This window comes from Orussus abietinus, unplaced genomic scaffold (assembly GCF_000612105.2).
Source record: "Orussus abietinus isolate OABI.00-Male unplaced genomic scaffold, Oabi_2.0 scaffold37, whole genome shotgun sequence".
NCBI classification, from domain to species: domain Eukaryota; kingdom Metazoa; phylum Arthropoda; class Insecta; order Hymenoptera; family Orussidae; genus Orussus; species Orussus abietinus.
The window spans coordinates 574276-594675 of NW_019394759.1; the positions used below are offsets into that span (position 1 = coordinate 574276).

At 46.4% G+C, this 20400-nt stretch overlaps 2 protein-coding genes across 5 annotated transcripts; one reads left to right on the forward strand and one right to left on the reverse strand.

Annotated features, from left to right (window-relative positions):
• Nucleotides 1–3720: 3720 nt before the first annotated feature.
• LOC105696267 lies at nt 3721–14150 on the reverse strand. 3 transcript variants are annotated; one of them, XR_001103701.2, is made up of 8 exons: nt 13372–14150; nt 12292–12546; nt 11925–12117; nt 11584–11797; nt 11185–11324; nt 9220–10937; nt 7182–8656; nt 3721–6476 (listed from the first exon to the last, which is right to left on the reverse strand). XR_001103701.2 is itself a non-coding variant. In XM_012418622.2 (7 exons), exons 1-7 carry the CDS (start codon nt 13752–13754, stop codon nt 7849–7851), a joined length of 3558 nt encoding a protein of 1185 aa, XP_012274045.1. In that variant the 5' UTR covers nt 13755–14150; the 3' UTR covers nt 3721–7848. The 3 variants fall into 3 exon arrangements, 2 of the variants coding, with proteins under 2 accessions (XP_012274045.1, XP_012274044.1); XM_012418622.2 differs by having other exon boundaries at nt 3721–8656; nt 11737–11797; XM_012418621.2 differs by having other exon boundaries at nt 3721–8656.
• Nucleotides 14151–14914: 764 nt separating this feature from the next.
• LOC105696294 (kelch-like protein diablo) lies at nt 14915–19796 on the forward strand. Of its 2 annotated transcripts, none has more exons than XM_012418671.1 (6): nt 14915–15161; nt 15677–16126; nt 16389–16704; nt 16842–17539; nt 17612–17954; nt 18119–19796. In XM_012418671.1, exons 2-6 carry the CDS (start codon nt 15807–15809, stop codon nt 18308–18310), a joined length of 1869 nt encoding a protein of 622 aa, XP_012274094.1. In that variant the 5' UTR covers nt 14915–15161; nt 15677–15806; the 3' UTR covers nt 18311–19796. The 2 variants fall into 2 exon arrangements, with proteins under 2 accessions (XP_012274094.1, XP_012274095.1); XM_012418672.1 differs by having other exon boundaries at nt 15819–16126.
• Nucleotides 19797–20400: the final 604 nt, after the last annotated feature.

Below are 20400 nucleotides of genomic sequence, written 5' to 3' on the forward strand. Positions count from 1 at the left end.
GAGTCCTATACGTGCAAAATACGCACACATTTTTCGCCCGTTGCTAAATACCGCCCATTATGCGTCGCGTCTCCCTCATCCGAGCGAGAAACTACGTTTTGGTTACCTCCCACCGAGTTCGATGCTAATGCCATCTAGCGGTGGAAGTCATCGTTCCCACTTTGGTGGTGAACGCCCCTAATTAGCTGCCGTTGATTACAACGATTCGAGATAGTGCCACGTTATTGGTCAACGTTGACCTAGACCAGGGGTGCCCGACCTGTCGGCTCGTCTGGGCCGGAATGAGTGACCTACAAGGAAGGTATCCCAGCTCGATCTCTCCGATTTCATTTCTTTTATAATATGTTACAGTAGACTAAAAACTAAGCGACCCGTATTTTTTTTTATCCGCCATTTAACACTTTAAGGGGGTGAAACCACCATCCAAAGTAAGGCATGTCAAGAGGCGATTTGGCAATTTCACCCACAAGAACGTAATATTTTTTAGCCAATCCACCTGGATAAGCTTTCTCACAACGAGGAATGAAAAATATAATTTTCTCAATTAACAGGAAAAAAAGAAATTAAGGGGTGAGCCACCCCTCACAGCCCTTTGGATGGTGGTTTCACCCCCTTAAAGTGTTTAATGGCAGATGTAAAAAAATACGTGTCGCTTAGTTTTTAGTCTACTATAACATATTATGAAAGAAATCAAATCGGAGAGATCGACCTGGGATACTTTCCTTGTTAGTACGAGGGTAGTGCAGATGCGTAGTGGTTAGTGCAATATTAACATTCACATGAGCGTGCAGCGACAGTGCAGACGTGATTTTGTGCGATTAATCGCCACTATACAGATATGACGGGACCAGCGTGTGTAAATCGATCTTAAATCAAATTCACGTACGCTGTAAAAAAGAAAAAAAAAAAAGCCGATCCAATGTTATCTTCCGGAGACTTTATCTGTAACATAGCTCTCAGTCATTTTGCTAGAACATGAAGAAATCAGGCATAAATTCCGCACTACCTCCGCATTAAGTCGATTGTGAATGGTACTTACGCCTGGTTTATTCCCCCATCCTGACCCTAATTCAATTATTCCCTATAGGGATTTCCTAGAAAGCGTTTAGGCCAAAAGCTAAGGTTAAGTCAAGGAAAGCATAAACGCTCCCTATGAATTTCTTACAGTGGACAGGGTAGTCAGGGTTAAATCAGGGTCAGGACGGAAGCATAAGCCAGGTTTTTAAAATCACAGAGCGCAGGTCGCAAGCTCGAGCAAGGGGAAGACCGCTTTCCCTTTGCTCTGCTCAACGCAGGCGCCCCCTATAATAAAGTCTCACCGGTCTAGGGAAATTTATAGATGGACATCTCTACCAGTCACGACCCAAGGTTTCCAGATATCGCAATGATTCCAGACTCGCGCCAGAGATCACCGATCCCGACATCTCGCGTTCCGTTCCGCCGTTCCGATCCGCATTATTCCGGGTATTAAGTGTCCAATCTGGTGACCTACTACATTCGTGGTTAAGTGTCATAAACAAAGGCACGACCCCAAAAGCATGTCATCGTTTACGACCGCCACTTTCTTCGACGTAATGACAAATGTCGTCGGACGATCGCCTAGTTCTCTTTTACCGATAATCCACTGGGCGTCGAAAGCGAAGCTTCTCGATGCCTCGTAATCCCCATAGAAGAAAATGGCGGCCGTTTCAAAAGACCGCCGAGTCAACGTATAAGGACTGTCGATCTACAACTGCCACTAATATAATATCATACGACGGACCTATTACCTGCAAATTCATCGGAATATCCTACTCTAACCTCTCGCATGTTATATAGTAACTATTATCTAGTAAGTGTTATCTAACGAGCTGATCTACCTCATGCAACACGACTGATATTCTAATACTCTTCAACTCTGTTCCCCGCCCCCGAGCGGCGCCACCGGTAAACTCGAGCGATCCTAACCTCAGATCCGCGAGTCAGTGGACGCTTCGAGGGGGACACCTTCCTACCGGTCTGCGATTCCTATTCTAGGTTCTCTCCCTCACTGCAGAAAGCCGCGAAAGAATCTAAGCGCCATCGAGAAATCTTTCCTTTCGCTTTCCACTTTAAACCGATCGTGACGCCATCTTTAGCCGGCGAGTCGAGTAAACACCATACGAGTATCTATCGGCTCGATGTGTTCAATTATCCGAGAGCAATTCCCCTCGGTAAGTATATTTCGATTAATTCTGCGAAATCTAAGAGAACGCACGATTTTAATTATAGCGTTTTCAGCTGGGCTACGTTTTATTGAACCAGTGTTGCACAAGTGGAGGACGAGTGTACACATTTTTCGTGTAGTTTGGTACACCGTGATATAGTGCTACCGTCTCAGACGAACGAGCAAACCTTTAAAAATTACATTTGTCAAGAATATAAAAAAAAAGGAAAAAAAAATGGCCCCTTTGAAATTTCATGTCAATGACGCGACCGTTTTCATTAACTATCGCAAAGATTTTTTCATTTCTGCTTGTCATTTGCCGCTCTCGATCCGAACTTGCGTTAGTCCTCCATGGGCGCCGCCATATTGTATTTTTCTTACTCTTGTTCCCTGCGACGGTGGTAAAAGTTTAACAAATCGAGTATAAAGTAATCGCACCATCAACCCGGCACTCCCAAGCTAAGCATAATACTCTGACACTGTTGAATACGTTTAGTGATGCTACTTTACACAAGTGCAGTTTAGTGTAGTCCAAATGAAAACGCTATTAAACTCGTTACATGCAATCTCAACGAAACGACGTCACAGAAACTCATAGAAACTCGCTGATCGAATCACCGGCCGTTAAAATACATTTCTGTCTACGGGCTCACATTTCATTCCTGTATATATTTATATATCACTATGCCGTACGACAAACCCTGATTATACAACTATACAGAATTAACGGCGGTTTTCCACAGACGACGACAAGCTACTCATCAATAACGAGCCCCACTTCCACCGCCAACTTCTTCGCTATTGGAGTCCTGCAACGCAATAAGGAAGCCATTACTGCGATACATCTACGTTTTTTTTCCACATCAAGTTAACCTTCTTCCTTTACAGGAAATGATATTCGTCGAAGAGATGCAGATCGATCTGGAGTCGTCGTCGTCCATGAAAAACCGCCCTCTACCTGGAACCCTTCCCAAATCAGCTGCGATATTAGTATCATATATGCAATACTCCTATATTGTTAGGTGAGCTTGATAACAAGAAAACCAAAGATACACCTGTACTTGAGGGAGTAAAAGTGGTGATGGGAGCCCTTCCCTTCTCCGTTTTTGGAGTAAGGGTCAAGCTCGAGTGTACGAGTAGTGCAATCTACGAATCGTCATAATATGATTATTATAGAACCAATTACCGTTTGCGGCTCGACCAGCGTTTATAAAAGTATTACATGTACGATTAGTATTGTCTGTTCAAGAAATCCCCAGAATCGGCAGAGCTTGCCATATCGATCGATAATCCTTTCGAACCGGGTATGCCCACAGTGGAAACCACCGATCGTGTCCAGACCATAGACATAAAAAAAACTAGAGTTTCGAGCCAAATACATTTGAGCGACAAACTCGTTAGGAATATAGGGACCAAGCATTTGCCTGTGGAGTTGAAAAGTAAAAACCAGATGAACCCGTCGTTTTGTTTCATATATGCAAGTTGAAAAAAAATGGTTCTTCTTAAATTTCGTAACGGTTTTTCATTCTAAAAAAAAAAAAACGTAATGATAAAAGACCAACGACTATTTTTTTCCTCCTTTAATTTTGCTCTCAATGTAAAAGGTAGAAAGACCCATTCAAATCTCGCGTCACGTTTGGACGTGGTAATATGGCTGTCCCCCTTGTTTAAGTAACCATCTTATTTTTTTATGCTCGGTTCCTATATTCCTCTGTCTATGGTCCAAACTCATTCCAATATGGCGGCCTAATATCCCCGGTAGGCGCAGAGGTCATAAAGTAGTCCGAACCGCAGGATAATTAACAAACCATTGCTCGCCTTTATTGCTCCAACAAAAGGCGTGACCGACCCTACGGCAACGGGATACCTTTAAATACCGACAAAACAATTCCTGCTAGAAAATTGCTTCGTACAAAAGTGCGCCAATGGAGTACCTAAGATTAGCCATTTAATACAGCGAGAAATCGAACGACACGGAGTAACCACAGATGTACAATGGCGGACACGAATGCCTCCCCTGCAGATACGGCATCGCCTGTGCAGGGTGGGAGGGCATTGATGTCTCCCAGTGTACGTCTATACGTTTTGTGCGTGCAACTGTAGACCCGGGTCTTACGTGGTATGTCTTCAATTCCAAAGTTTTGTATTCATCCAAAACAACCGGACAATGAACGCTACGCCTACGAGGGCCGCCATAAGGCATTCGTGAAATACTCGTAACGCAATATTTGTCCAATTATTACGGACGAATGGAAACCACCAGCCGTAATACTTCCCACCGCCATTAAAGCGGTGTATAACAAGAACGGTTTTTATCCTACGGTTACTACTACTAGTACTACTGCTACTAATAATAATAAGAGAGAGAGAGAGAGAGAGAGAGATAGAGAGAGTGACCGTCTTTGCACGTCCCTTGTATGCTATTAATTTTGGGAAACTCGAATAAACACTTTAACAATAAAGGACCGATGTAACGCATTCTCGGAGAGGATACCCCTTTTTATCGTATCAAATAGAAATCAAAGGTGAGGCTGATAAAGGAATCACGGATGATCAATTACCGGAAAAAGGACCTGCCGTTGCACACATTCACGAATCCTAAAAGACAACGCAGTCGCTGCATAAATGTGGAGTAAATCCTTATCTAATACTACGGCAGTGTTTTGTGGTACAATTTCAATACTTGCATCTTAAATTTCCCATCCGATTAAAACCAAAAAAAAAAACGGTATTTCGGAGATCCGAAACATGACGGCGATGTCGTCACTGCCGTTTATGTCAGTTCAAAAAAGAATCGTACATTATTTTCGTGCAAAATTAGGGAAGCCTTTCATTTATCTCGAATTGTACGCCGTTATATTAATTAATAAAGAAGAATCGGGAGAACAGAAAATGCATGCAACGACCACACTGATGTTCTTGACAATGTTCGTCTCATAATTTAAAACAAAAAAGAAAAATCTTCAGAAGCCTGCTCGCATGTGGAAAGAAATTGTGACTCGATCGCCCGTTAATTGAATGCTACAAAACCCTCCTTTTGCTTCAATGATACCGTTTTCAGTACGTGTTAATTTAAATAAAATCGATGAAATCGCAACCGGACGAGGCGCGATTTAAAATACGAATGGTGGCTCTTCGGTGATGGGTTCGCCATTTTCGAAATGAATTCCCTTAATTCGAACTTTATTGCACGAACGAAATCCCTCGTATCGCACCGAAATAATTAGATCGTACCGTTAACATAAACACTTGAACATAATTTAGACCTACGGTAAGATTTGCCGATGATATAATTTCTCAAATTACCCCGAAAGTATATTTAAAGTAAATATCATCTACGTTAAAATTACCCTAAAACGATCAATCTAAACCAAATAACGAAAGTCGTACTATATAATAAACAAATTAATTTTAATTGCACTTTCCAGATAATTTCTCAAGATTTATATACTCTCATTCCTAAAAACTTTTAATATCCAAAACATGTTATATATATATATATAGACATATGTGAAGAACTTTCTCAAATGTGGTAAACAATTTAAACATCTTAGAATGCTACTCTCTGGGCTCTACATATAAAATACAGCGGTACACTTCTTTTTTTTTTTTTTCATTTCGAACAAATGAATTGTCTATGTGTCGTTCTTCCTTGAACATTTGATATGTCTCCGAGATGGATCTCAGAGTAATCGAGGACCCCGATACCAAAGAGCCACCAAACTGTTTTCTAGATCACCACCAGGAGTGCCTCCAGAGTCGTGTGATCGATCAACAACATTAAAGAAGCTTCCTTCGCAGCGAGTTGAAAACATCTTGTCACAATTGCGTACGTCCTAATCATCTAGTGAGGTCCTAAAAAATAATTTGTACAACGGAGTCAACTTTTGAGCTCTCCGATACCCTGAGGTATATAACTCGAGTTAAGAACTTCTCTAAACTGGGCATTCCAAGTAGTTAGAATAAAACACCTCTTCGACCCGATACAAGGTATCAGCGAATAAAACAGGTTACCGTATTCTCTTATCATTTTCACACCCTGAAAGTATCACTGTTAATAAACATATAAATTTTCTCGAAGGTTTAGACAATTAAGGAGCACTGTAGCACTAGTGACACGGCGGAAAGAATATGGAGTGTGACGTAGAGGTCCTGGTGTGACAACCAACGGCATTTGAGATAATCCGAAAGACGTCTAATTGAACATCAAGGAGGAAGATATCCACGAGACGAACACCTTTCCTTTCAATCGAACAACCTCGATTATCGGTGAAATAATCTAATGGCAGTGCTGGAAAAATATTTAACACCCATGAAAGTACGTACGATAGAAACTTCGAGAGGCCGTGCGTACAGCTTTAAAGAATACTTTTTTTTAACAAGAAATCGCCTCGAGGGAGTAAAATTAAGCACTGAATACCAACGCGGACAATTCTTCTGTGGCAATAAAGGTGCGCTTTAATGCCACAAATACGCTGATCGGAGATCTCAGGAGATCTTATTTAACCTAGATTTAGGTTAGAAATGCTTAGAGGTGTTTAATTGAAACAAACGGTGCGGCATGATTTCGGAATAAAGTGTTGCGATTTCTAATCCAACGTAGTGGAAATAAACGAGCGTCAATTCAGTCTCACATGGGCGACTGCGCGGTTTCACAAGTTCGTCGATAAAGGGATGGTAAATCTTTCGAAGTTACGTATTATTCAATGAAGAGTCTCGAACGACCGTAATAAAGAACGAAAAACGTTACGTACCCCCAGGTTAGCGATAAGGCTGTTAACCTTTCCGAACGGAGGTTTAAATGAAATTTTATAAAAAGCACAACCGAGAACATCCACCCTATGGTTACACATTCGTTTGTTTCCATCTAACATTCCTAAGCACTGCGTTGCATGAATACCAACTCCTACAACGTAACAACCCCACCCTGGAGTTGAAATTTAAAAGGAAATCGCAACTGCAAGGAAGGTAAAAATTAGATGATCGGAGACATTACCTTCTAATATATCCAAATCCACGGACCAGGTCCAGTCATCTTGTAGATGTGCAGTGTTGACGTGTGATTCTCTTCGTTGATGCTACGCAAACGACCCAGCATGTTGACTACAGACAGGATCCCTGGCGAAGAAATCAGTCTGAAGTAGCCGAGGGTGAGCCATCTTCTAGGTACACCACTGGATCCACTAACTGCAACTGTTTCACTTCGACAGTTGAAAGAGTTGAGCGTGGAGTCTGAGAACTGTCTTCTAGATAGTTTGCAAAGCACAAAGAGAGCACCTCAGAGCAGCGGAGTGCCCGAGTAGAGCCTTGACGTGTAAACAGGTGTTCAGAGTGGAGGAGCTCGGCGAGCTAAGACAGTAGGGTCCCTTGGAGTGCTCCTTCTTCGGCACCCTCTTCATCAAAGATGTTCAGGAAGTGATCGAATATCGTCGGAGCGATCTAATCGTCTCCGAGGACGAGTGGGTAAATTCCTCCCTACGTATTGGGTTCGGTTACCTCGTAGAAGAGCAGTGCCAATGGGTCCTGAGGTCCGTCAAAGTTCCCCGAAGGGTACGTGGAGTGTTCCTTCTTCGGTACCCCCTTCATCAAAGATGTTCAGAAAGTGGTCGAATATCGTCGGAGTGATCTAAATCGTCTCCAATGACGGGTGGGTAGATACCGCCCTATGGATTGGGTTCGGTTACCTCGTTGAAGAGCGGTGCCAATGGGTCCTGAAGCCCATCAAAATTCCCCAAAGGGTCCAGGTCGTCGGTCTCCGTATTCGTATCGGTAGCTAAGAAATCAGTCTCGAGTAGTTCCGCGCAAACGTTCCTGCAGACGCCATTGGACCCATTTGGAGCAACCGTTTCGCTCCGGAGGTTCAGAGAGTTCAGCGTGGGGCTGGAGAGCATCGGCTCATTGGTCTCAGGATAGGTCTCTCTCAGTTGAACGGTGTGCAGAGGCGTCGAAGGGTAAGACCTGGACCCGTTGCTATCTTCGGTGTAATTTGGGGGGTACGAAGACAGAGCCGGCGGCAGCGGAGTGTTGGGGTAAGACCTGGATTGGATGATCTGGATGTTTAAATTCGACGTGGGCAGGTCCTCCAGGACGATGGGGTTGCTCTCGATGAGGGCCTCCTCTCCAGTGTTGTCGGGCAGAATTTGCAAGTTCTGCGTGCCCTCCTCGTCGAGGATGTTCAGAAGGTTGCTGATGTTCTCCGAAGTGATCTCTTTGTCTCCGATGAGGAATTGCTGGCTGTCCGATATGAAGTTGGGATCGACCTCGTCCAGAAGATAGGTCGACCCATTGTCGGCCTGGCCGATCGGGCCGACGAAGTCATTAAACTCACTGGGCACCGGAGTAGGAGCTATGGAACTGCTGGCCGATGGATCGAAGCTCTGACTTTGGAACGATGGCAAATGATATTGATGAGCGGACACTGGAGACATTAGATTGGGGTTCACCATCCGATGAAGAGGCACCGACTGGGACCTGCGGCAAGAATGCGAAATGTTACGTTTCCACTGTTTTGACATTCGACTACTTCAACATTTATTCAGACGGCACGACGACTACTGTTTTTATTAAAGCTCTAGCAACCGTGAGTCGGCCATCTTGAATTACAGCCTCAGAAGCGAAAAAATCGCCTGAAATTCCCCGCCGGTATTTTTCGAAGCGAATGACATTTTCCAGCAAAAACTAGCATTGGAAGAAACGAGATATTCAAGAAAACGTATCAGTGGGTCTTTTTTTAACGGATCTTGCGTTAGGAAACGATGTATATCAATTTACGAAAATCGACCTGCCAAGGCCAGGAACGATTCCGGGCATTAATCACAAAATAGACACAATATCTTCACAAACACGGACCGTCCGACACGTCTACCACATCCATAGATTATTTTAGCACCAACTTGAAAAAATAAATAGTGTAAAAGAATACCGGAGGGTAACTTCATGAGATTTTCCTTGCCTCTGACATGATTCAAAATGGCTAACCCACGGTTGCTAGGGCTTAAAAGATCTTCACTATCAAGGAACTCTCAATCCAGCACCTGTAGTATAGCTGCTCGTTGGTGTACTGCTTGCCATCGTGGAAAAGCTCGCTGATCTCCTGGTCCAGAGGCTGGCTCTTCCGATAGGCTGTCTTAATTTCCTGTAAATTCTCCTGACTCGGATAGTTTATTACCAGCTGCTTCTGCGGAGCTAAGTCCGAGGGTAAGAAGGAAGCAGGCTGCGGAGCTCCTCTTTCCTTGGACACCGGAGTGGTGACTTGTTGAGCAACCGCCACGACAGGAGCCTGTACTTCGGTGGATCTGATGCAGGTCAGCGGAGACTGCGGTGCTGACATCTGCCTGGTCAATTCGGGACCAGTGGTGGGCACTACGAAGGTCTCGGTCCTGGCGGTGTAGGGCACTCCACAGGATGTAGACCGGGAGAGGTTTTTCTGGGTGGATCTGGACCTCGAACTGGATTGAATGTTGCTCCTGGATCTCGGGACCGGGGTGTTCCTGGGTGAGACGAAAGGGCTAGCATTCGCCGAGTTAGGCTTCGAGGCCCTCCCGTTTATCGGGGAATGGGGTCCCGGCGAGATCGGCGTGAAATTGAAGATCTTGCGCCGAGTGTTGGGACTCTGGGGGACGGTATTAGGCGTGTTGCCCGAGTCTTGGATATGTTCTACAACGTTGGTCTCGAAGCTGACCCTCCTACGAGTGCTGGTGTGGCTCAAGTGGTTCAGCAGGGTGGGAAGTATCAGATTATGCTTCGAGGCAGGGTCCCTCTTTTCGGTGCTGACGATTCGCGCAGCCGCTCCAGCCGCTCCGGAGTTAAGTTCCATCGGGACGTGGGCGACCCCGGCCTTCAGGTTCTGCTGAAGGATCAGCCGGAGCTGAGAGACCTTGTCCGACCTGGAGATCCTCTCGGTCTCCGCGATAATGTTGGCCTCGACGTCCGAGCCGGAAGAGTTGCTCTGCTGGAAATACTGGAGCAGCTCTTCCTCCTGCTCCTGGGAGTTGTTCCCGCCGTTCAGGTAATCGTCCAGGGAGTCCGGATCGATGGCGCAGAGTTTCTCGTTCCTCTCGGTCCCGGCAGCCTCCTCCTGCACCAATCCGGCCTGGCTCTTCACCCTGACGGAAGCCTCGGCCGAGGCCTCCGCGAGACCCTGAGTACCGTTCGCCTTGTTGTCGACGGTCCGAGTCGATGACTCGATATCACAGTCCTTCGGTTCGCCCCGATCGGCCGACGCTTTGCAGCGGGCCGGCTTCAGGCTACTGGCAAGGATCACGGAGACCTTCCCGGGGCGCTGGGTGGACGCGAGCTTCGCCAACGACGAGGACGTCGTCGCCGACGACTTGCCAGCCTCCGCCAGCTTGGCCTGCTTCTCCGGACTGGACTCCGAAGGATGCTGACCGGTGGCTGGGTTGCCTCGTTTCCTGGGATTGCGCGACTTTGCGGCCTTCGGGGAGGTGATGTCGCTCGCCAGCACCAGCACGGCCTCGCCGTTGCTCCTAGACTCGTCGAACGATTGTACCGATAGGCTATCACAGTTGGATTGCAGGGAGACCACCGTTGGATCGCTGCTCTGGGAGGCCGATGGCTTCAGGACCTTTCGCTGTCGACCGGCAGGCTGAATCGACTGGTTCTGCTTGCTCGGTGCCAATCCACCGGAGGATGGATTCGCGCCTTGCGGTGACTGACTCGCTTTGCTCCTCTTGCCTCCCTTGCTACCTACTCCACCCTTATTATTATCTACAGTCTTCTCTTTGTTCTGATTCTGCAATCATTCCAATACGATTTGCGTGATAGTATCGCCTTATCGTTTAACCTGATTATCTGCTTCGATACAGCGATATTGCATAATTTCAATGATATTGCACGCGCATTAAGTTACATCCCTTTGGATATATACCATATGGAAAGGTATTACTTAACCGATACTACTAGTGGAACCCGATTATTCGACTGTTATCTGGGCAATTTACACGATTTCCCTGCAAGGCATACTGTAAACAAACGTGTACCTGTAAAACAGTATCAAGGTGTCTATGCTTCTGATCCCGAATGTGTTCGCGCTGTTGTAGCTTACGTTGCAGCTGCAGTTGCGCTTCCCTCAACTTCCCAGATTTCACTGGTGTCGGTGTAACAGCGAGTGCCGGTATTTCTGGTGTAAGAAATCATATTTTAAGTTTTAATTTCTTTTTTTTTTTAAACACACTTGCCATAGTATCTACACCAGGGCATAATTTAAAAATCTGTTTCTCATAAATAAGTAAACCCGCGGTGGCAATAAGAAATGAAATTTGTGCGAAAAGAAACTGTACTTTCACGTTTATCTAGAATTCTAGCAAATGAAACGAAGGGAACACAAAGGAGACGCGTTCTCCGCGATGCCGAAGAAACCTAGGAATGGATCTTTCAACCTTTATCGGTGGACGCTTGGCTCTCGCCGGAAGCACATAGGATGCAAACAGCAGCTAGAGATCTCGTATCGACGCAAAGGTTGTCGACGAGATGACGCGCCAAGGCGCTCAGCGTTGGAAATTTCAAGCTGAGCAAATTTTCAGCCCACTCACGAATTAATGTCGAGGCTGCGCCTAACATTTCCTCGGTGAGGTTCTCCTCCTCCTCGTCGCCCTAAAAATTACGTACATTATATTCATCGGTGACATTATATTACAGTTAGTACTAGGATATCTAATTTCCTACCATCAAATTATCTACCTACAGCTAACTTTTTAAGTTAACTTAAATGTCAACTTACAGCTGGCACGCCAGTCACCGATGGTAGCGTTGGGGGGTCCAATTTGATTCTCTTTCGCATGCCAGCATAGCAGTAACGAGAGTTTCCACGCGTACCAAGCCTGCGAGGTCTCACTCTAGGATAGACTTGCTTCATCACCTTCCCAAAATCCGCCGTCGACAGAGGTTTCATGGAGTTCCTTATACAAAACATGCTGCACAAAATATTTCTCACTGGTTATTTCGTACGTAACAGTTTGCCGTGAAAATCAAAAGGATTTTAGACTGCAGCAATATGAATCAAATAAAATCCTTTAACATAAAACACTCTAGTCGAAGCTATAAGAATTACAGTTTTGTAAGTCACGGAATGACGTAGCCACACTTACTTATATTCGTCGTAAACCTCCTGCTTCGGTAAAGAAACATCAGGATCCTCCTCGAGATGCGTCTTGATCCACATGATGGTCTGATGGATCTCATAACGATTGCCTAGTGGATTCAATGGCAGTCTCAGTGGATCGACGCTACCTCCTGGATTGGTCAGCGACAGCGGTAACTTCAGGTACAGCAATAGCTTCTCCTCCGTCTTAAGTTGCTCGACTTGTGAAAAGATATCCTGAACGCGGCACTTGGACTCTTCCCTACATTTTAAAGAATGTAAATATATTTTTGTGTACAAATGCTTCTAAACGATCGTTTGGTTTAAAACAAAGGATGACCACTATTTACTTACTACTTACTTTGCTTTCCTGTTTCATTTTCACATTCCCGTGAACAAAATCATTTACTAACCATAATAATGCAAGATGTTTATTTCTCTTAAGGATATATATGACAATATACCTTGTATTCCTTTTCAAGACAGATATTGCAATCTGATAAGAGGAACTTTTTTTTAAGCTTACCAGCTTTGTACAAATATTTTTAAATTCCATTCGATTAAGATATCTACGATCACGTAATACTCTCTAAATCTACTTTTGTAGGTCTACTCGTCACCAGGAAGAACGATCCCAGCGAAAGAAAGATTATGACAAAACGATTACACGTGTAAGAAAAATGCTTAACAGAAATAAGAACATTATCTAATCTCGGACAAGCCGCAGGCTTGAATTTGACGAACTTGCAAATATTTGCGATCCAATGCACATTCGTACCCATTGGGAAGTGCCCGTATCGATCAAGGATAACATCTTATGGGCACATGGTATAAAAAGGTTAACCGATTGATATAAATCCCAAATTATAATAAATCTAGGAAACACGATTTAATAAAACCATCTCTACCCGCTCTTTCTTTTTGCCTCCGGAGTAATCCATATAAAATCTGATGAAATACACGATACAGGGAAATGAAAGGGAGAAAAGACCTTCCTTCTACCATTTTGCCTTTCCAGATTTCCAAGATCGTCCTCGCATCCAAAATCGGAGGAGTACCGATAATCTCTGCCCCGACTTCCACTCACCCGATACTATCCTCGATCATGAGCCTGATCTTGTCGTGCTTAGCAGCAGGACCGTGATGAGCGAGGCCGGCAAACTTGCTGGAAAGGACGTCCTGCAGGAGGTTGGCCCCTCCGTGGAAGCCGTTGGAGACCTGGGCTCCAGTCTGGGAAGGCCTGGGGTTCCGAAACCGATGTACCTCCAGGGGAGCACTCCGATCTCGGGTGGCATCGTCGGCGCCGTTAACGGTCGCGGGGGCTGGGGCGGGGGCGGGAGCGGGGGCGGCGTCAGTCTCGTCGGCCTCGGCGTCGGCGCGTTCCTTCTTGATCTTCCTGGCGTCCCCCGGGGGCTCGGCGTGCTCGGGTTCGAGGAGCGGCTTCGACCGGGGACGGTTGTCAGCGCTCATTGTCTCGGCCCGGCCGCCCTAACCTCCGCCTACCTAGGCTCGAGCTGGGGCGCTCGCGAGCTCGGCGTCGTTCATATCGGTCGCGGCGGCGCGCGGCCTCTGGGCCCGGGTCAGCCGCGCTCCGCCATCCGGTCGGCGCCCGCCGCCCGCGAGTAGCATTCGAGCGGAGAGTACCGTGTGCCCGCGACCGCCGCTCCGCCCGCCGCTCTCGGTCCCTCTGGAGTCGGCTGCCTCTGCCTCGGCCTCGGCCTCTGGAGCGGGCGCCTCTGGCTCGGTCGGTCCGTCAGCGGGGGCCTCTCCTTCACGGGCGCATCGGACGCCGGCGAGCGCGACGGCGACACGCCAGTCGGCAGACGCTCCACTCGCGCGTGATCGCGCGATCCGCGAATTCGCCGGCAGACCACCAACCACCGAGTAAGCCGCGAGTGCCAGGCCCCGCCATTAGACCGGGGCATCATGGGAACAGGCCCGCCTGCCCCGACATCTGCTCCGGCTCCGGGAACTACAGCCTGACTTGCGCGCTCGCCACTTCCGGTTATGCCTTGCGTTCAGCAGCAGAGATGAGTTGGGAGACTGCTCACGGTCAGGGTCACGCGATCGCTTCTGTGCTGCCCCCCGGTGGAAAATGCGGATGACTAAGGCACTTGCCACCTGTTATCCTTCAGTGGCGGCGCAACACATTTCTAGTGGGGGCTCGCGCAATCGCGATGGCAGATACAGGGCGTTTATTACGTATTTTTGACGAGAGCGCTCACTTTTCGCACTTTCATCTCACGTGGGTTTATGCGCCGAATTACGTATTTGCTATATGAAGCGAGTGGCTGTGATTTATTTCAGAGGAGATACGCGTTTCTATACGTATCTAGGAGTTTGCGATTTTAAAGGGTTTTAAACTGTTTTTCACGGTTTTACTCGATTTTAAACTCTCGAGAATTTAAATACATTTATCGTGGAAATTCTCGAATCAGTAGGTAACGTTGGAATCTGTGATATAACAAGGACCCCGTCTATGCTAAGTATGGATCGGTTTAGTGCACAACCGAGGCGATCGCGACGCACAGTATAGCTGCGGAACAGAAAGCATAACTATCTTGGAAATTGTTCATCTCGGATCATACATTTTTACGATTGGCAGCACTGGGGCATTTTCGCGAGTCGACGTCGCCGTGCCGAGCTCTGTTCGGGCGAGTCACTCGGGCGTGTCGAATATTTGTCAAAATGACAGTTCGCGGGTGAAAATTTACTCGCGCGAGCTTCTCCCTTTTGGCGAGTTGTCTCTTCTGGGCTCGGCGAGCAGAAGACTTCCTCGATGCCCCAAGATCCGCAGCCTCTCTAGCCACGATTCCGAGGCCTACCGATCGCAACCTTTCCTTATTTCTCACCTGCTGGTTCAATAAATTATCAAAGGTGAGCATCCGTTAGCGACACGGCTCGGCTTTACTCTCGTTAGTTAACTGGTAACTGCCTGTCTCCTCTTATTAGGGATTTAGACTCGACGCGCCCGACGACTCACTCTTGTCTAACTCTTATCAGTTTTCGGTAAAGCTGAGATTTACATATCAGTCACCAAAGGTAGCTTGATAGAATGTTTCGTGAATCGAAAACACAAACTGAAAAGAATGTGACAACTCGACGATATGTTCCTACCATTGTGAACGATATTATTTGATTTATTTCACACTTCAATCGAGGTTAACTATAAGGTATAACGTAGTACGCATGGAGTGCAATGCTTGTTGCGATTATCAAACAATTCCTGGTAGGTTCGCTGCATAGAGCACGTTTTGATCAGAGGTCCCACAATGTTGGTACTTACGATGTCTGAAATCTATGTTATATTATGTTTTAAAGCTTTCGGATGTGACGACGGAATGTTTGATACCAATTAGAAATTGTAATCACAAAATCCTTCGCTCCCGCAGACGTACAAACCTCACGATTGATCCATCGTTCGCTGTAGCACGCACCGTACGTTCTTGGCACAAGAATAGGGGACCACGGATCCTTGGAGCACGCAGCAGTCGCTATTTGAGACCAAGTGGTGGTCGGTGAATGGTGTTGCAGATAGACTCGGTGTGGACCTGGGCGTCTCCCCCACAGCGGCTCCATCTTGCCGGGGGCAGCCGTGGTGGCGGGACAGGGAGTGCTGCTGTGGGTGGCCAGAACTCTCAGAGGATGGGTGAGATGATGGTTGAGCGTCCACCTTCGCCAGCGCGTCTTAGCCACTCCTCTGAGAAGCATCCACGTGCCACCTTAACCGAACTCAATGTCCTACGTCGTCATCGGGAACTCTGCGATGTTGTCCTCAATGTCGGGTGTAGAAAGATATTCGCGCACCGAGTCATACTCTCTGCGTGCAGCCCTTATTTCAGGTAATATAAACTTGGTTTGTACTATAATCTCGCCCTTTGGATTGTATAAAACAGAAGTACTTACTTTTTCTATTTCTAGTTTATATGTTACAATTGTGAATAAATTTTGTAGGGTCGTAACGAAAGTACTTATACCGAAAGCAGAAACAAAAACAAAAGAAGAAAAATCATAGTGCAAAAGTTCAAACGATGTGAAACCTTTTCATGTAGTGAAAGCAAAAATAAATATTCATTACAATCTTAATATTTTGTTACTTCACAGAGCAATGTTCACTGGTGAGCTGGCAGAATCCCGCCAGACCGAGGTGACAATCAGAGATATCGACGAAATGGCGATGGAACTGTTGATTGACTTCTGTTACACGTCACACATCATTGTCGAAGAGGCCAACGTGCAAACCCTCCTGCCAGCAGCTTGTCTTTTACAGCTAGCAGAGATCCAGGATATCTGTTGCGAATTCTTAAAGCGACAACTGGATCCTTCCAACTGCCTTGGCATTCGTGCCTTTGCCGATACGCATGCCTGCCGTGAACTGCTACGCATTGCTGACAAATTTACACAGCATAATTTCCAAGAGGTTTGTTTATGGTATCCTGCAGCTTTTCAACTAGAATGATAATTATTAAAACATTTATAGCTGATGATCGAAGTAGAAAGTATAAGAGTCGTCAATAGTGCCACGAATTTCACAGTTTTAAATATTCTGCCGTACAGGTGATGGAGAGCGAAGAATTTCTCTTATTGCCAGTTAGCCAATTGGTGGATATTATTTCATCGGATGAATTGAACGTGAGGACCGAAGAGCAAGTTTTCAGCGCCGTAATGAACTGGGTGAAGTATAATGTGACGGAGCGAAGACAGCATCTGGCCCAAGTCCTGCAACACGTACGGTTACCCCTGCTGAGTCCTAAGTTTCTCGTAGGAACTGTGGGCTCGGATCTTTTGGTTCGTTCCGATGATGCCTGCAGGGACCTCGTCGACGAAGCAAAGAACTATCTCTTGCTTCCGCAAGAAAGGCCCCTCATGCAAGGTCCTCGAACCAGACCCAGGAAGCCCACCAGACGAGGGGAAGTCCTCTTCGCAGTGGGTGGTTGGTGCTCCGGAGACGCGATAGCCAGTGTCGAAAGGTTCGATCCTAATACAGCAGACTGGAAAATGGTGGCTCCGATGAGCAAAAGAAGATGTGGAGTCGGGGTAGCGGTTTTAAACGATCTTCTTTATGCCGTTGGAGGCCACGACGGGCAGAGCTATCTGAACAGTATCGAGAGGTACGACCCCCAAACCAATCAGTGGTCCTGCGACGTAGCACCAACTACCTCCTGCAGAACTAGTGTCGGTGTAGCAGTGCTCGATGGATTCCTCTATGCCGTCGGGGGGCAGGATGGAGTTCAGTGTCTGAATCACGTTGAAAGGTGAACCGCAGTGTTACATAGCAGTTGTCAATTGATTTTTCCTCTCCACTGAGGCTGAGTCCGTTTCTTCAGGTACGACCCTAAGGAGAATAAATGGTCAAAGGTTTCACCGATGACTACGAGAAGGCTCGGTGTGGCTGTGGCGGTCTTGGGAGGATATCTGTACGCCATCGGAGGATCCGATGGCCAATCGCCATTGAACACCGTAGAGAGATACGACCCCCGACAAAATAAATGGTCCCAGGTCTCGGCGATGTCCACGAGGCGCAAACACCTGGGCTGCGCGGTCTTCAACAACCTCATCTACGCGGTCGGTGGGCGAGACGACTGTATGGAACTGTCCAGTGCGGAGAGGTACAACCCACACACCAATTCCTGGAGCCCCATTGTTGCGATGACTTCTAGAAGAAGTGGAGTAAGTTCCCGATAAAACGATACTAGCTTGTTATACGGCAACTTGTTACTTCATTACTTAATGTTCGCTTTCATATGTACATTGGCGTTGTAGAATTCTTCATTAAGGTATTTTGACCTATTTTGAAATAATGATTGATGCAACGAGGTTAATTATTGATACAGGTCGGCCTAGCTGTAGTCAACGGTCAACTGTACGCGGTGGGTGGCTTCGATGGCACGGCGTACCTGAAGACGATAGAAGTCTACGACCCGGAGCAGAACCAGTGGAGGCTTTGCGGTTGCATGAATTACAGGCGGCTAGGCGGAGGTGTGGGAGTGATGCGTGCACCGCAGACGGAAAACTACATTTGGTAGCTCAGGCCCCCCTCTTCAGCCCAACAGGCTGAATCTCCTTTGACACCTGTGACTCCTGTCACTCCGGTCACTCCTCCTGCACCACTCTCCGTTCCTAATGTCGCCGCGGCCAGTCGGAAGCGATATCGCCGCTCAATGAGCATCATATGAGCCGCGAGACGCTTCGAGGGGATGACTTGTGTATTTTCTCACGGAATCTTGTCTCGAACATAATTCCTAGGATTTAATTTAATTATACGTTCTCGATACGTACTTGGTACCGACATCGATAGACTAACTTCCGCAATGTGTTCATTTGGCAAGTCGGAGTCTACCGTCGTTTCGTCAAACAAGATTTCATTTTACCTTCTTGTTTTGTTTTGTTTTGTTTTTCTTTTCGTCCAGAATTTGAAGAAATCCCGAATTTCTAAGATATCCTAAAGATTTATTTATACAATTCCCTGGGAGAAGGACACAGTTATGCCTGGAGAAAGATCTTGCCTTTCTCGATTCCATCTCTCCTAAGTTCCCCGGCATACTTAGTTTTAGACGTCCAGTGACTAGTTCGATAACCAGATACGCAGATTTTCCTCTTCCGATAACAAGAATTTCTCTCTTTCGTGATACGTAACACCGTGGGAAAGGCAATTTCTTAATATTCGCAAGCTTGGTTCTAGCAGGGAAGATCCCCCGAAAAATTTTCGATAAATCACCAGCTTCCATTCTCATCGGTCATGCAAGGAACACTTGGTACGATTGCACCGGTGCATAAGAAAACGGAAAACGAGGAAAAAAATAAGCTACAACGGAGGGCTGCTTCTGCACCCGCACGCGCTGAAACGAGGGGCAAGACGCTTTGTATGTTCGCTGGAGAAGCCAGGGGAGCGCGTGAAGCTTGTTTTTTCTTGTTTAAGACTGACCGAAAGGCGAAATACTGCTGCTGCTGTGAATGCAAACCAAAAAAGGAAAAAAGAGAGAAAGGAAACTCCCGGAGGGAAAGGAAAACGCGCAAAGACCACACCGGAGTCTAATAAGACCCCTCCAATTTCTGCATCGAGCAGGCTGTAAAGGACTCCGTGAAGGCTTTCGCTTTGAGCTTTGGGCACCGTCATTGGAGATCGATCGTATTCCGAGAGTGCATCGCTTTACGGTCTTTCGATCGGCTCACGCTTGTCTTACGATTAGTTCAAACGGTCAGAAAGACCCGGACAAAAATGGATTTCCGTAGAGTAGGGATCTGCGCTGTCCTTCGACACAGCTTCGCGACGTTACTTTAAGAGAGAATCTATTTATTTCCTCTGCCAGGAAGTTACATCTCCGCGGCCTGGTTTTCTCTGGTCCATGTATACTCGACGACGTTAGCCTTAGCAAAGAACCGAAATGCGACATTCGATAGTTAAGGCGATGCGAAAGTGGCGTCAAAGAAGACCCGTTTATGAAACTTTTCACCGAACATGGTGTACCAAATCGTTATAAACTCTACAACGTGAACATGGAGGCTGTAAGGAAGGACCTGACATGCATGAAATTTCAATCTGTCAAAAGTTTGTTTATAGATATTTTTTGAAAAATTTTCTCTCTGCGTTCACATTGTAATGTTTGAAAATTCGGTTCGGTACACACCCAGTTGGAAGTAAAGTTTAATGAAAAATTGAACTTCCGGATGCCACTTTTACATCCCCTTAAACGCTCGCAAATTAAGTAAACGTCTGATCGAATAATCCTTTCTAGATGGAAATCAAACGTAAACGTCAAAAGAAATCTTTTCTCTTCCGTAGTTGAAGTGTGCAGAGTCTCTTCGCATCTGGTTTTATGAATATTCTGTATCGAGAGGTCACAGAACGCAGTACTTTAGTCTTCTCTCGATGCACCTTTCGCCAAATTGTGACAACGATTCGTGCCAAATGGACTCAGCGAAAACCATGTCACAAGGCACACCGAGTTTACCACACCGGTAGGCTGTCGAGCTCGTTAATGCGATTAATTTGCCTAACCGCAAGGTTAATTTAGAGGAGGCGTAACGCAGAAGTGGTTGTGAGTTTAAAAGCAGGAAACCCTTAGCTCCTAGTTAGCGTAAGAGTACGTCTCGTTATGGTTTAACCGCACGCTTC

Excerpts from the sequence above, each read along its gene's own strand:
- LOC105696267 (XM_012418621.2), bottom strand. The coding sequence starts at position 13,754 with ATGAGCGCTGACAACCGTCCCCGGTCGAAGCCGCTCCTCGAACCCGAG. Across the intron at positions 12,118-12,291 it reads GAGGTTTACGACGAATATAA|CATGTTTTGTATAAGGAACT; the intron begins GTAAGTGTGGCT and ends TATTTTGTGCAG. Across the intron at positions 11,798-11,924 it reads CGGTGACTGGCGTGCCAGCT|GGCGACGAGGAGGAGGAGAA; the intron begins GTAAGTTGACAT and ends CGTAATTTTTAG.
- LOC105696294 (XM_012418671.1), top strand. The coding sequence starts at position 15,807 with ATGGTGTTGCAGATAGACTCGGTGTGGACCTGGGCGTCTCCCCCACAG. Across the intron at positions 16,127-16,388 it reads GCGTGCAGCCCTTATTTCAG|AGCAATGTTCACTGGTGAGC; the intron begins GTAATATAAACT and ends GTTACTTCACAG. Across the intron at positions 17,540-17,611 it reads TGTCTGAATCACGTTGAAAG|GTACGACCCTAAGGAGAATA; the intron begins GTGAACCGCAGT and ends CCGTTTCTTCAG.